General features: G+C 38.5%; 1 protein-coding gene across 4 annotated transcripts in view; it reads left to right on the top strand.

The window, feature by feature from the left end:
* Positions 1–17,397, top strand: part of Klf12 (Kruppel like factor 12) — a 518,406-nt gene that overhangs the window by 354,598 nt on the left and 146,411 nt on the right. For all 4 annotated transcript variants that reach the window (XM_008854538.2, XM_029556890.1, XM_008854539.1 and 1 more), the window contains one exon: positions 1,796–1,931. In XM_008854538.2, the coding sequence (XP_008852760.1) occupies positions 1,796–1,931 (136 nt within the window). The remainder of the gene's footprint in view (positions 1–1,795; positions 1,932–17,397) is intronic.

Here is a 17,397-nt window from a genome sequence, read left to right on the forward strand (position 1 = left end):
TTGTGTCTGAATTTCATTGTTAGTGATTTTCAAATGAGGACATATTCATGCAACCGCACATCAGAACCTGTAATGCCCTTATGTCCAAACTCCCAGACTTCTAGGTAAATTTTTCAGCCTGTGTACAACTAATATTTTAGATTGATCAAATCTTTATTTGAAGGACTGACTATCCCAGATATTGTGGAATAGTTAGCAGTGTCCTTGACCTGTCCAAAGATGTCACCTCATATCCCCAGTTGCACTACACCTCTCAGAGTAAAATATTTTCAGATATGTCCAGAATCTCTGGAGGGAGGACAAACTTCTCAGTTGAAGACTACTACTATTGAATTAATTCACATAATATTTACCATATTCTCTTATTTTACAAAGCACAATTTTGTTTATATATGCTCAGAGGCTGAATGTGTATGTCAAACACACAACCATCCTAGATGTAGCAAATGCCAGTTCCTTCAGTTAGAAGGAACAGGGTAGAAACCCTCTAGGGTTACTTTTTCCAGCCATATTGTAAATATTTGGTACAATCATAAATTGCCTTGTTTGTGGGTAAAAAATGGTGAAATGTCAGCATTCCTGTGAGTCCATCTGTGATGCACACTAACAAAAAGTGATTGGAAATAAGAAGGTATCTTTTTGCAATAGTATTCAATTGTCAATCTAACCATAATTTAAAATACGACTATACCGAACTGTCACTGTAACTATGATTTGAAGTACAGTAGTACCCAACTGTCACTTTAACCTTGACTTGAAGTACATTTTGCTTCCTTTTGCAAACAGAGTGGTTTTTGAAAGGTTTTGTTAGGCACCTTTGAGTAATAACAATCTGAGTTGGAGCTGGGTGAATTGAAGGCATGTGTGTATCTTAATGATATTTCAGTGAGGACGTGTGCTTGTTTTCTATAGGAGGTAAGAGCTGGGGAAAATTGTAGACAGTGGTTACTAAAGCTGCTAATAGAGAAAAGAAGGTAGAAAGAAAATCTAATTTTAACACGTGTTGTATCACATTAAACTTCTCGTTGAAGTGCTCGGTTGGTCCTGGTCAACAGGATGAGCGTGGTAATTTCCTACTTTGACAAGGAGGAGAATCACATCTGGAAATGCTTTTCTGAAGGAAAAATCTGGGTGGAGATGAGAGAGTGCTATCTAACACAAAACAGACACTGAAAATACTTAAATGCTTCCACTGGTGCCATTTCGTTTTTTTTTTTGTTTTTTTTTTTTTTCTTTCAGACCTCCGCCTTCAGTAGACAGAACCTACAAGACAATCATTCACTCAAATACATAAAGAAAAAAATAAAGAAATCTAAAACTTTATTTTAGCTATGTCAACCTTGCTCTTTTTTTAACCTTGTACAAGAACATGAAGCAAATAACGTCTCCTCCACCTCACACTCCCTTCCAGGGAAAGATCTGATGAAAAGTGACATGGCCCAAAGCCTGGCAGCAGAAGCAAGCAGGAACAGAAGCCAGGGGTGAAACAGTAACTTGGGAGCTACATAATTAGCTTTGGGGCACTCAGGGGCTGGTAATATCACAAATTTTACAGTTTCTATTCTAGGAGCATATCTGGAAGCTAATACAGGTATTGCATGAATCAAATGAGCAAGAGAAAAAGTCCCTGAGCGCTCAGTGCACGGAATACCTCGTGTTCACTAATTCCTGTAACATCTAGGATTCTGATTTCGGGAAATGCACAGAAGAGTGATTCCATGCTTGATGTTGGTCCAGCACAAGGTTGAGTTCTGCACACTAATTTTAATTCATTATATATGCCTTTTTTTCCCAGCACAAATGGACCCCCGAGGCCTATCTCCCAGACAAAGTAAAAGTGACAGTGATGATGATGACCTGCCAAATGTGACCTTAGATAGCGTTAATGAAACTGGATCCACGGCCCTTTCCATAGCCAGAGCAGTACAAGAGTAAGTATCACATTCTCAGGATGAACTAAGCATTGCCAAGGTGATGGATGGATAATGGGAACTGCGGCCTCTCGGGTTCCCCAGGCGTGTCGTTCTAGCTCTGAACTGGCGTATGTGGCTGCATATGTCCATGTGGCCTGAACACCTCAGGGAATAGGCTAGGGCAAAGAACGGAGTGTCTTGAAAGTGTTGAGGGGGTTGTGTTCTGTTAGATATTCGATCTATACATCCTTTCTAATACCCCTTGCACCCGTCTTAGCTGTAAAACAAATCTCGTTCTTTTTGAATATCAGTATCCAATTATCATCAGTACTTGGATGGGAGACTTGTCCATTTACAAAGTCAAAAGTAATAAAATGTGTCCTGTATCCTTATTTTTTTTTTTAAGAAAATTTTTAGATTTGTGTGATTGCAGTGCCTACAGAGGCCAGAAGAGGGCAAGAGGGAGTTGGAGTTGCAGACAGGTGTGAGCTGTCCAACAGGGTTCTGGGAACTGAATTCAGATCCTCTGCAAGAGCAGTCCGTGCTCTTAACTGCTGTGCCGTCTCTCCAGCCCCTCCTTATCAAAATAGGCAATTGCAGAATAGTTTTATGTAAGAGTTGAATTTAGAAGATAATGTTAGTGTTTTGAAAAATAGGAATCATATGTACTCTCTCAAGGGAATTCTTTTTTTCTCTCTCTCCTTTTACCCAAACCTTAGGATTAGATTTCATTCCTTGTTTGTAAAAAATACCTGCTTTTGTATCATTGTCAACTCTGTCTAGAATAGAATTTGTGCTAGTTCATGTGTGTTTTTCTGTAAATTTTTATTTTAGCTTTACTGAGATAGAATTGACAACATTCTGCATATTTAAAATGTATGATTTGCCTCTGTACTGTGAAATGATGGCCACAGGCAAGTTGACTGATGCACCGTCACCTCCCTAGGTGTCTTTTCTTGTTGCTTTGGTTGAGAACCCTCAAGTATATAAGACAAATGTTGTTGACTCTATTGATCATGGTATAGGCTAGATCCTCAGTTTACCCCTTTTTATTGAGGAAGGGTATGAACTTTAGCCTTGGTTATCTTTGAGCTTACTATGTAGACCAGGCTCGCCTCAAAGTCAGAGAGATTTGCCTATCTCTGCCTCCCAAGCTCTGTAATTAAAAGCATGAGCTACCAAGCGTGGAGATTTACCCTTTCTCAACCACAGTCCTGATTCTCTGATGGACATCTTCATTCCATATGTTTTTGTGCATTTGACTTGTTTTTCTAACTCCATGGTCAGCAGTAGCTCTCTTAATTGCTTTGTTTGTGCATTTTCAAGCTACAACATTTTGTATAAAATTGCAAAGACTTGCTCTCGGTACTATTCCAGAAATTATATGTGCATATGCACCAGGGAAGCTGGATTTATTATTCATGTCAGTGATTTCATTAAAGAGAACACTATGCTCTCTATCACTTGGGAAACTCCAAAATGCCAGGACCCATCAATGGGGTCCAATTTTCAAGTCTGGGGCTATGTGTGAACATTTAGGAATGCTAAGATGCTACTAGATGAAGCACTAGGAATACTTTGCAAAGACCTCCTGAACCGAAGAGTATTTCCAAACTTACAGTAATACAGTAAAGAAATTTCACTGTGACACAAATATATAATCCTTGTTAAATTACAGAAACTCCTGTACATGGGTTTATTGGATGCTGACTTTCAATGTAAACTATTGTGAACTTGTCTTCCTGTTCTTAGTTTCTCCTTCATTCCTTAATGAATGTAACTATTCACTATTAACTCACCTTTCATCTCTTTTTCCTTGCTTTTCCATCTTGATGCGCTCTGTTAATCCAAAACTATTAAAAACATCAGTTTAGCATATAGATAATGAGAGGATTTCAAAAGATCCCTGTGGATTTCTGTGTTCTCTGTTTGAAGGCATTCCTAAGACTACTGGGTAGAAAAAGATACAGAGAGAAAAGGGGCGAGATCAGTTTTCTGTGTAACGGAGGAGCAAGTTTGGAAGCCCACGCAATGAATTCATGTTTTGTCTTTGCAGTTTAAGAGCACTGGAGCTCTGGTCTAAGATACAGCCAGAGGTTTGCCTGCTTCTTCTCTTTTTAGCGGCAGTATGGAGTCAGGAACAAGAAGGGGAAGATGAGGGGCAGGACACGGAAAGGTTGACACTGGAGAGGATGAAACTGTTTTGTTCTAAGCCAGACCTTTGTTGAGGACATCTGATAAGATACTAAACCATGGAGCAAGTATCTCCAGCTGAAGTTCTGTACCCTTTCCTTATTTGGTTCAGTATCGCCTTCATGTAGAGCCCTGTGGGTGCAAAAACAAGTCTCTCATCTCAAAGAGGGTAAGAGATGGTTTATTCTGGAGCCAAATATGAGTGATCGTGGCCAAGCATAAAGATTTAGTTTACCCTAAATCCATTTTCCCATTGGTAGCAGTTTGATGAAGCTTTTATAGTAACAGAACAAACAAAGTCACAAATCAAGGCACTTTTAAACTGCCTTGGTGGGTTCATCAGGGAGGCAGGTTAAAGCAAAGTGGGGAAGTCTCAGATAGAGCCTCAGGTACTGTTTGAGAGTGTTCTTAGCCTTTTGGTTGGTGAAAATGTGGGGTTTTTTCCTCCCCATTCCAAAAGCTTTACCTAATGGTCACAAAAATGTTAGATCACATACAGAAAAGGACAATACACAGCTTAGCTATTAATGGGGGCTAAAGACAGGTGCAAGACATCTGGCTCTGGACTTGGCTCTGGAAATGCTTCACAATCACTGAAGTTCTAGTCAGTTAACCAGCCTCGCAAGAGGTTCAATGTAAGGTGCAGTTCTCTCCAGAGACTTTCATTCACAGCTATTATGGCTTACAGCTATTATAGCTTGATTTTTAATTTAATGTATTGTTTTATTAGTATTAGCATATATGGCATAAGCTTTAATATGCTAACAGTTTTCCCCCAAATGTAGTATTCCTTTTCATGGTCTCAAAAGGAATTTTTATTATGGATTTTTTTAAAAAAAAGTTTCCATTGAATTGATACAGAAGTTGTTAGCCAGAATGCATTTCTTCCCAGAAACTATGAGGTGTCTGTCTTTAAATAAAGAAGAGCCTTGCTTGGCAGCTAGAGCAGCACCCAGAGGCCCCCTCGGTTCCCATGAATTTCTGTAGTGAGGATGCTGAGCATTACGCTTAAGCAGAGCATGTAATTCATTCTCATTGATGAACTTGATTCCTGTTCATCATCTCAGTGAGTGAATTTAGGTAAGTTGGAATCACCAGCCATCAAATGACTCACAGAGGGGCTCTTGGTAGCTCCTTTTGGATTTAATCTTATAGATTCTTTGTACATTAAAATGCACATATTCAGTGATTCTGATAGAGACAACTTTCAGAAGTCATAGAACGTGTGTTTTGTTTTGGCCTTACCACCCCCACTGCCATGGTAACATAGGGTCCTTTCCCTTAGCAAATTGGCAGGCATAATTATGATGTGTTTAAAGAAAGAAAGGTAAAGGTACATGATTAGAGCAGATTATTATAATTAACTCTAATTCTAGAGAAAATAATGAGGTTATGTAATAAGTAAAGTCTGAGTTTGAGGTTTGATTACCCAGAACCCCTCATTTCTGCTCCCTCTTTTTTCTTCCTATTAATTTCGAACATTGATAAACCTTTTAACGTAAGCAAAATAATCAAGTTCCGTTAATTAAAGTGTAAATGAATAGTGTCTGAAAGATGGCCCTGCACAGAGAAATTTCTGTCTTACCCAAGATCAAGCTGCTAGAGAGGAGATTTAGTATAATAATCTCTTTAAGTTCAAGTAGTTGGGGGGGAGGGGAAGATGAAGATGTTTTCACCAACTTCCTGATATCTGCACCTGTGAAAATGGCACCATTTAAAAATGGCTTGCTGTCCTTTATGTGCAAGCTCATTACATCGTTCCAGCATCTTCCTGTTCCTATTGTATTACTCTACTTATGTGAGATGCCTCTCTTCATGAGGAAATCAATGTGTGGATTTGGGGCAATGAATAAACTTATCTTTAGTTTATTTTTGCTTAAATATGCTTTGAAAGAGATGTGTGGTGTGTGGGATCCTCCATTGCCTCCTTCAGACTTCCATATAACCAGTCCACACATTGTGATTCTTCCTTTAGAAAACTGCATGTAATGATCCAAGAAAGTCAGAAATGTTAGGTGTTTATTTTATTTTTCATTTTTCTCACCCTAAACTTCTTGAGCCATTAACACCCCTTTTGCTTTGCTTAATTTCCTCCTGATGATTGTGTTAATGTCTTTTAAATTACACCAGAGAGCAGAACTAGAGATGAGGAAGGAGAAGAACAGAAACCATTACAGAGCTGTACTGTTTGCAGATTTCTGGAACTCTTATGGTTTTCATTTCATTTGCCTCGTGGTACTGTCTTTATCATGCTGAGAAAGAAAACAGAACTGCAGAGAGGTGGATGCTGTCTTTAGATGTCCCATGACAAGTCATTTGCACAGTTCGTACTCAAATCCAAGCACGTCTGTAAGTCTGCTGTCCTTCATGAAGGGACACATACAGACCCTGCTTTTATGTTAGTTTTAAAATCTGTACCATAACTACCTTAAGTTGTCTGTGCTTTTGAACTTTCAACCCCAGTAGGTATACAACATAGATGATACAGTGTTAGACTTTGTAATCTTCAAACTCATTCTTATTTTAATTGTGATTTGGTTAAGGAAAATAGAATTCTGTGAAATATATTCTTAGAAATACAATAAAAGATTTTAGCTTCTACAGAATCATACATTAGGAAATAAAACACAAAGTATTTTATTGCTCTCAATAAAATGTATTGTTATTCATCTTGTAACAAGGACGGAGTGTGATTTCAGGTGTGTTTTAGTGTAGCACATATACTGACATATCCAAACCCCCTGAATCACATTGGTTTGGGAATTGCTTTCGGCCCAGCTGTGATAGGAAAGGTGTGTGAGGACTGAGAGGACACTACGATCCTGTTTCCTTTTTCTGACTGAAAGGACTCGGGATGTTTGGACTATGTCTCTAGCAGGCTGCTAAGAGTGCATGGACAGACTCTGAGGAAAAGCCAGCACCGGCTCATGTTTGCTTTCTAAATTCCAAGGGTTGAATTATTTAGGTTCTCCTCTCAGATCCCTCCTAGACCTAGGGAGTGTTTGATGAAGCTATGTTTTCATTGCATAGTCCTAATAAAGTTTGGAATACATTCAAATCCCCACTTCAGGTCCTACTAAGAAATATATTTGACTGAGGTATTTAGACTAGCTGTCAGTAACGACTAAACAAATGTCTTGCCTAGCGTGGCAGTGCTCATAGGTAAATAAGGGAAGCATTCACTCTTGCCCAGTGAGGCAACTGCTGTTCGATTGCCCTTTTGATTTACTGAAAATGATTTCAGACACAAGTTTGAAGTACATGTTTGACCATCATCAACTCAACAGTCTGCTAAGCCTGAAAAAAGCAAAACTAGTGATGACTTTGTAATTCAGCCCCTGAATATTTGAGAGCAAATGGAGACCATATGCCCACATGTGGTCCCTATTATCTGAGTTGTTGGTACAGCATTGATCCTTGTTGAAGTATAAACAGTCCAATGGACACTGACGCAACACTTAATATTTGAAGATTTCCATGAATTACCAAATTAAGTCATATATTCATTAGGCAAGCCATTCCTTCATTCATTTGACCCTGTGTTATGTATTGAAGACACTGAATGAATGACTCATGGCACTTCACAATGAGGAGCTCACAGTCACAGCAGGTGAGATTAGTTAAAGTCTAAAAGCCCAGAGCACAAACTGCTGGGAGGGGGCAGAGGAAGTACGTATATGTCCCACTGTGGCAGAGCAGAGCTTTGGCATGGGGAGAGATGTACAAGTTCTTTGTGACTGGTGCAGAGCTGAGTGGGAGGAGAGGTGGACAATGGAGCTGCTTAGAGAGGTAGATAAAACTCTATCTAGATGGATAAATTCATCCTCTAGACAGAGGAGACCTATGGAGGGATTTTATATAGTGGTAGAATGATCAACTTTGTGCTTTACAGGGGTCAATCTCAAGGAAGTCAGGTGTAATTGTACAGATTGGGCACAATGCATTTCAAAAGCCATTTATACCGTCTTAGATGTAAACAGTACAATATAGAGATCTACAGCCTCCGAAGTTGGACACTGGCGCTTGTAGTGTCCGCCCTATAAGACATTATATTTATTATTTTCTAATATGTTGAGCTATTCAGAGAACAAAAACATAATGTAATGGTAGCAAGAGCTTTCTTTGTATATACAAAATCAGTACAGCAATTGGTCAGCCCCTGTTTTTGAACATCAGAGAAGCACTGGATAAAATAGTCATTGATCTTGGGGTGCTTTGAAGTAGATGGTAGAAGGAGAAAAGTCTGAAGAAGATAAGGCTTACACAGATGGAGGAGAGGGATACAGAGGCTGGGCAGTATGGAAATGGGGGACAGTGTAACTGTTTCATGCCAGATATACAGGGAAGACCTCTGATGAGGTTATGTTTGGATAAAACCAGAGGAGGTATAAGGGCAAAGGCCATACCACTGCTAAGTGAAAAATGTCCCAGGCAGAGAAATAACAAGTGCAAAGCCCCAAGAAAGGAGCATTTAGGAATGATAGCTGTCAACCTCACTGACCAAATGAAGAACTTATTCTGAATTCACTGATTCACAGAAGAGTCAGATCTCATAGAAGTCATCTCAGGGAGAGGCGTCAGGATTGAATGTCTCCATTCTCACTTGCTTTTTTCCTCCTCCTCCTCCTCTCTCCCTCCCTCCCTCTCTCTCTCCCCCCTTTTCCTCATTCTCTGTCCTTTTCTCTCTCTTCCCTCTCTCATGCAAAAATATGTTTATTTCTTTCAAAGGATTTGTTTTCCTTGTGCTTCTTTTCGTCCTGAGTTCTTGAAATCTAGTTGCACACACACACACACACACTCACACACACACACACACGCACGCACGCACACACATACAAAACATGCCCTTATCAACATGACTGTTATCCATTACAATAATAACATGTTTCTATCAAAGTACTCTTTCAAACTTGTTTTTATCAAACTTATCTTTTGTTTTTCTTTAATACATAAATTTTTCCCTTCTGGGTCAGAACCATCTGCTGTCCTGAAGAATTGCTCATATGTTATTTATTCTTGAGTAAGCATTAGGTACTTTTATTCCTAAAAATGATGCCACTTTCAGTCCAAGAGCCAACTTATCTGCAGAAGATTTTGTGTATGAGTCCTTGCAGCGATTAAAATATGTCCTATAGACTGCTGCACCCATGTTGTTGTTTTGACAGGGATTTGAATATCTTATCTCTGTGATTGGCATTTTTATATGCTATGTATAATGCTAAAAAATCCATTAGCTATCTTCTCCATCAAATTTCTTTAACCCTCCAGGGTTAACCTAATGGTGAATTTTAGGGGACTGTCCTATCTCATTCTGTTGTAAATTTATTACTCCATAGTGATCAATTTAAAATAGAAATCAATTTTTTTATAAAGAAAGCATTTCAGCAAGGTGAGGTGGCTAATGCCCATAATCCCAGCATTTGGGAGGCAATAGGACAGAGATAGAAGGAGTTCAGGAACAACCTGGACTATGTAGCCAGTTCACCTATAAAGTGAGACTTTATCTCAAAAATGCAGAATGAATAAATGAATGAATGAATGCATACATATAGACATGCAGACATGAATAGTTTGTTTTCATTTTATTTTTGAGGATTCCAAATTACTTCATGGATAGAATTGAAAATTCATTTTTATTTAATATTAGTGATTTACTTTATATTTGTAATTTATTTTAGTGTTAGTAATTTCTGATTCATAATTTAAAATATAATGGTACTTCAATTGTATAATGTATTTCATATTGATTGAAAGTGTTAATTTGCCTCTGCTGTTTGTTACACTTTTGCATGTGGGAACTTCATGTTGATCTATTATTGCTAATGTTCTGTCTATAATCACACTGCAAATTTATTTACACTATCTGTATATCTTCTACACATACACACACACATATACACACATTCTTAATGGGTATAGCTAGTGAGTGTAGGTAATAGTTTCTCATGCATTTTTTATGTGTGTTGACATAAATACTCAGCGATAATGTTGAAATATTAATAAGTCTCATTAGAAGTTCCCAGAACCATTCATCACTATTTATTAGTATAGTCAGGGAAAGTACACATGATGAAAACCAAGGAGCATTATATTTGAAATTGACACAGTTCACCAGGATGCAGTCTCCAGATGCTCTGGACCCTGTACCTTCTTTCTACTGTCCATGAGATAGAACCATAATTTCCCCCATTGTATGTCACTTTGACACACATTTGAATCTCATTAAGTGCATCAAATGGAAGCAAAGAGTGGAAGGATACATTTTAATTAGCAACCTACTACACTATAAAGAAAATCTGATAAAACTTTAAAAAGGCAGCCTGGATAAGAAGAAATTTTACCAGGCTGAGGTTTTACTTCGTCTTTGCTAGTATCATCACCTCTTTTTCGCACTCCCATAACCACAGGTCATCAGCTAGCTGGAATCTAATGCATCCCTACTTATCCTAAAAATTAAATCCCAAATCACATACAGTTAACATAGCAAAAACACCAGCAAAGTTCAAGAGTATTCCTGATTAATCTAATGTAAAATTACTTATCTGAAGGAAAGAAATCCAGACTTTGCTACTGGAGAGATGGCTCAATGTTTAAGAGTACCAGCTGCTCTTGCAGAGGACTCCGGTTCCGTTCCCAGCACCCACATGGTGATTAACAACCATCTGTAACTTCACTTCCAGGGGAATCCAACACCCTCTTCTGAGCTCTGTGGGCACAACATGGGTGCACTTACATGCAAACAGGCAATATACTCTTACACAAAAAATAAAAATAATAAAAAAATGTATTTTAATATTTCCAGACTTTGACTTATAAATTAAAATAAAATTCTGGCAATTTTTGGTTTTAAAACCATCTAATAAATCATTAGTTTTATTTTATTCCTACTTATGTCATATACGAAAACTAAGGCTTTCATGATTTAAATGTAATTATGTATTATTTAAAAATAGTTATTTTATCAAATGACTTTAAATACTAGTATAAGTCAAATAATAGTTCAAGTTAAAATTTTAGATCCTCTGAATTTGAATAAAGTGCTACGACCAAGCTCATTGGCATCAGAATTATGTTCTTCTCAGGGAGATAGGGAACTTTAGGAACAGTGGCTAATGTACTAATACAGGTGAAAGAGTACAGAAACAATTCATGTTAACACTGCCACTTTCCAATTTTAATTTCTTGAATTTTAGCCAATTTTTATAGCATTCACTTATAAAATTTCTAGATGATTCTGGTTGTTCTTGTAACTCCTCCCTAGACTCATTTAGTGGCACATCTTTTTGAAAGCTCAGTAATAACTGATATCTTTATTGTGTCTTGGTTTCATATTGTAGCTACATGGTGTGTAGACACTTGGAAATGTTTTGTTAAGTATAATACACTGGAGTTATTTAAAAAAAAAGGCCTTGACTAGAGGCCCATTCCAGCTGCATAAGCAAAATCTATGAAACACAGTTGACTAACCTCTCACTGTATACAAAACAACAAAAAGTACTATCTGCTACCCTGTCTTTAATCCCTGATTTCTGGGATGATATAGCTATAGTTTATAACAATGACAAAACACAAACGAAATATGAAATTAAAACGGCTATTCAGGTAATTGAAAATAAAGTCGTTTCCATAAAATTCCTGCCATTTCAGGAGGCAAGAATTCGTTGGTTCGGTTCTGTAGTCATTCTCCAGTTTTGACGTATGGATATTAGCACAACTAACAAGAAACAAAACACGAAATATATTCTCGTAGTTGAAGTATCCCATTGTCTATTACAAATATAAAACTAATTTTAAAACATTTACATTATTTCTCTGTATGGGCTGTGTGGTGAGGGTTCATGTGTGTGACATCCTGTGTGTGGAGGTCAGAGGACAACTTGAAGGAATCAATTCTCTTTCTACAATGTAGTTCCTAGGGGTGAAACTTTGGTCATCAGTCCTACCAGCAAGTGCCTTTGCCCACTGAGCCATCTCATTGGACCTAGAACTAATTTTAACTTTTATTTTTAGACAAATAGTTGTTAATAAATAGTAAAATGAGAAAAAGAAAATTGATTGGGAAAAAAACAAAAGACTTGTTTTTCAGTCAAGAAATCAAAATATCCTTTTTGTTTCCCTGAGTATATTTTACTGTTATGGTTAGCATGTCAATTTTTGCTATAAATTTTAGGATCTTCTTATCTAAATAAAATCAGCTAACCAGTGAAGGACTTCTAATGGGAAGAATGAAAAAAAAAATCAGAATCATTCAGGAGAAAACAGAATAATTATGGAGTTAAAAAGCATGCAATCCTTTCGTGCGTGAAAACTGCCCTGACTTTTGAAAATCTATTTCTGGTGCTGGAGAGGTTGCCCAATGGTTAAGAGCCCTGGCTGCTCTCAGGGGACCCAGGTTCACTTCTTAGTACCTATATGGCAGCTAAGGACCATCCGTAACTCCAAGTCCAACACCCTCTTCTGGCATCTACTGGCATTGCAGGCATTGCATACACGGGTGTACTTACATATATGCAGGCGAAACACCCATATGCATAAATTAAAAATAAATTTCTAAAAAATGAAAATATATTCTTTGGTAAGAACTTTAGTTTTGGCTTCGACTCCTACATTTTTACTCAAGTTTCAAGTCAGCAACTATTTTGAAACAAATACAGGGATTTCCAAATCTTGCCAACTATCTCTTTAAAAGACCAAGATTACACTCACGTTTTTAAACGGATTATGTAGTAAGTTATTAGTCATGAACATGAATAACAGATTGGTCATATGCCAAAGAAAATCAGGAAGATTAAGTCAGAAGTTGTTGAAGTCGTTTAGACGTGAGCCACCCTGGGTCTGGGCCAAGGCTCCAGCCTGTTGGCTTCCCAGTGTCAGTAACAATAACCACAAAAGCATTCCAATTATCAATTTACTTTTTCTTATTTATGTATTCCACAATGTTTCTTCCTATCTTCTCGAATGAATGATGTCACTTTACAGACTCAGGGAAGTGAAGTGATTTAATTTGTGAGCTCTAATTGAGGACTGTGCTCCTGCCAAATGAAATGTCGTTTCTTCCTTGTGGAGTGTGCTCTTTCCTGCCTACTTTTTTCATGGAAAAACATTATGAGTAATGCTTTTAAAGAAAGAACTGATACTTTTCATGAAAACTGGACTCTAAAAGACAAAAGGAGGGACACAAAATAGCCGTACCTTTGACCTGAATGCTTGAGGTCAACTGTCCTTAACTATTGATTCTACAGATCAACCAATTCAGAGTCAAATACATTTGAAAAATATCATGTCTGGGCTGAAAATGTACAGACTTGTTTGCTTGCTATTACTTCATAAACTATACAGTATAATAGTGATTTATGTGGCATTTTCATTGTACATTGTATGGTAGGCAATGGAGAGATGGTTTAAGTGTACGGGAGGAAGGTAGGTGCCTTTGTTGTTCACATTCTACACCATTTTATGGAGTGAACTGAGCAGTAGCGGATGTTGGTATTCATGGGGGGCTCCCCAGTACCAATCTCCTAAGATCCCAAGGGGTGACTGAGGTAGACAGATGTCATGGAGGAGTTGGGCATGATGATGAAACAGCCCTGTGGAGCTGACTTGTTGATACTTAGACATTCAGAACCAGAACTGAGCAGGGAGGACTGGAAATACAGGAACACGGTCAGTGACCAGACAATTGATATGGAAGGCTTCTATAGATTTTATCTATGTACAACAAAACAATTTTTTAAAATATTTTATTTTTTAAATATGTATGAGTGTATTGCCTGCATGTATCTAAGTGTACCCATGTGTCATGCAATGCCTGCGGAGGTCAGAAGAAAGCGCTGGATCCCCTGGAACTGGATTTATGGACACTTGTTAGCTGCCATGTGGGTGCTGGAAATCCAACCTGAGTCCTCTGCAAGAGCAGCCAGTGCTGTTAACTGCTGGGCCATCTCTCCAGTCCCACAATAAAACAGTTTTAAGGATACATTTCAAAAGGCTTAACAAGTATATATCCTCATATAAATATAGACAATTCCTATTGCCCCAAACTGCCTTGTGCTTCTTTCCCATAGATTCTTTTCCCACTCTCTTGTGTCTGTTACCACCAGTTAGCTCTGGATGTTCATTTATGAAATCACATGCAATCTCTTGTCTTAGTGTCTTTCACTGAGCACAGAATTATGAGATTCATGCAGTTTATGTATTGCTAAGGAGTTAGAGTTATATGCAGTTATAATTAATGTACTCACTCATTTATTTTTAGTGTGATTTGTTTTGTGGATTTTTAAACATTTTTTACCCGTGTGTGTGTGTGTGTGTGTGTGTGTGTGTGTGTGTGTGTATACATGAATGCCACAGTGCATGAGTGGTGATCAGACAACAGCTTACAGGAGTCGATACTCTCCTTCTACTATGTGGTTCCTGGGGGTAGAACTCAGTCATCAAACTTGACAGTAAACACCGCTACCCCGTGAGCCATCTCAATGGCCTTGTTTCATGTTTCGGGACAGCATCTTTCTGTATAGCTCTCACTGCCTGGAACTGGGGATCCTTCAGCAGCTTTCTGGTTGGTCGCTTGATGAGCACTGAGTTGCTTTTCATTTCACTGTTACAGTAAGACTGTATGAACATTTGTATGCAGCTCTTCTATGGACATACGCTTTCATTTCTCTTAGGCAAATATCAAGGAGAGGGATTTCTGGATTAAGAGTACATTAGTGTGCAGTTTAGGAAGAACCAGGCAGTTCCAGAGTTGTATGCTTTTACATTCCCACCAGCAGCATGCAGATACTCCATTTGCCCCGCATCTTTGACTGCCTTCGGTATTGATAGTCTATTTAAGGCATCTCTGACAAAGGGTCTTCAATTCAGAGGTGCAGGATGCCAAGGAGTCTGATTTGAAGGAAGCCCTGCAGTGAGGAGACAGGTGAAGAAAGAACATCTAATCAGGGCACAGAAGAGGCTTAGAGAAGTACCAAGAAAACAGGCCCTATCCTGCTGAGATTCAAAGAGAATAAAAGTTGAAAAGCACTTAGAAAAAAGGGGAGCTAGTTGAAGTATGGATAGACTCGTGGACAGGACACACAACCAGCATGCCATGGGTTAATACAAGGGAACTGTGAATGGTAATTAAGTTGGAACCTAAAATTTTGAGAAAGCATATGTAAAAACGTGACTGTGAGGTCCATGAGCCAAGTAAGAGTGACAGCTGCCATAGTGTCAGTCATTTGTGTAGAACAGAAACAGGCCATGGGCAGGGGGTGGGGGGAGACAGTGGGAGAGGCAGTTATTGAAAGAAATGTACTTGAAAGAATGCTGTAACAATAACATGCTTTTGTCTTTTTAAAAAATATTTTATTTAGTATTTTTATTTTATGTATATGAGTGTATTGCCTGCATGTGTGTAAGTGCACCCATATCATGCAGTGCCCACGGAGGTCAGAAGAGGACCTCAGACTCCCCTGGAACTGGAGTTACAGACGACTGTTAGCTGCCATGTGGTTGCTGGGAATTGAACCTGGGTCCTCTGCAAGAGCAGCCAGTGCTCTTAACCACTGAGCCTCTCTCCAGCCCCTATTGTCTGTCTTTACAGAATAAACTTGCTTACCTGGGACTTTATATAGGGAGCAATTATGAAGTATTCAAAAATGTCAAACCTTAAGACATTATGGAAGGATGAAACTTTACCACTGCTGTTTTATCTCATCTCTGATTTTCATTCCAAATAAATCTTTGTCTTCATACCCACGCAAACTTTGAAATTCTCTTTCCTTCCTTTGATCTTTTAACTTAAAGTGTGAATAAAAATTTGAAAGCTATAAACCCAAAGTGTTGGTTGGATGCTGGTTTATCCTGATGAGAGAACAGGGAGCTTTTCTCTGCACTGGTTGTCTCCTTGGCTTTCTTCGCAATACTCCCATCTCTTGTCATTTGGAAAAGGGAGTCTCTTAGGTACTTTCCAGATACCTGTGTTTGTAAAGCACCTACTCCTGAATCATTGTGTTACATAATTATATTGCATAGAATTAGCATTATGAAATCAAATCGCTGATGGATCCACAGACTCCCACTGTACCACTCTGAGGGAGTGTTTTATTCTGCATAGTGACACAAGCAACTCTAAAGTGACCAATGCTTCATCCTTACCCTCCATCCATGAGGTGCTCACTGAATGTTCACCATATGTAAGACCCCAAGCTTGGGTTGCGGAGAACATCATTTAACATACCAGGAATGGATTTGCTTTTGCCGACTATGGTATTTGGAGTGTATATAATCAAAGGAAATTCCTAGTGAGTTAAAATATTTTTTGTGTATATTAAGGTAATTTCTGATGTCTGTCACAGAGCAAAACTATTTATTCAGCACCCACTGTGTGTCAAGAAATCACCAACGTGGAAGGCTTGCCCGGGCCATTAAGATTATCTCAAATGTCTAACCAATTTAGAGAAAAAAAAAATCATTCAAATTTTCTTTTTTAAAAATATCTGATAATTGTAAGATGCAGTCATTGTTTAATTTTGAAACCAGCCCTGAACAAAACAGTTAAGAACTGGATCTGCCCAGGAGGCTTTGTCAAGTATAAACATTCAAGATTAGAGTTTGGTATTAGAAACATAGCTTTTATGATGCTTTTAAAAACTCAGTGTAGGACTGGAGAGATGACTCGGTGGTTAAGAGTACTGGCTGCTCTTGCAGAGGACCTGGGTTCAGTTCCCAGCATCCACATGGCAGCTACCAACTGTCTGTAACTCCAGTTCCACAGGATCCAACAGCCTTTTCTCACCTCCACAGGTACTGCACAACATGGGTACACTTATATACACACAGGCAGCACACTAATACACATAAATTCAAATAAAAATATTTTTAAGAGCACTATGTAAAGACATATGGTTTGTAGAAGTGTTTAGAGTTCATTTGAATGAATTTTAATAAATTTTTTTTGGTCTTTTTGAGACAGGGTCTCCCTGTAGCCTCAGCTGTCCAAGAACTCACTATGTAGACTAGGCTGGCCATGAACTCACAGAGATCCGCCTGCCTCTGCCTCCCAAGTGCTGGGATTAAAGGCGTGTGTGTGTGTCTTACCCCATGTGTGTGCCTGCTACCCTTGGAGGCCAGAAAGGGACATTAGATCCCCTGGAACTGGAGTTACAGGCAGTTGTGAGCTTCTATGTGGATGCTGGGAACCAAGTTTGAGTCCTGTAAGAGTAGTCAGTGGTCTTAACCTCCGAGTCATCTTTCAAGCTCCAAATTTTAATTATTTCTAAAATTGCATTTATAGCACAACTGATGTTAG

Source organism: Nannospalax galili, unplaced genomic scaffold (genome assembly GCF_000622305.1).
Source record: "Nannospalax galili isolate Female #2095 unplaced genomic scaffold, S.galili_v1.0 scaffold246, whole genome shotgun sequence".
Classification (NCBI taxonomy): Eukaryota; Metazoa; Chordata; class Mammalia; order Rodentia; family Spalacidae; genus Nannospalax; species Nannospalax galili.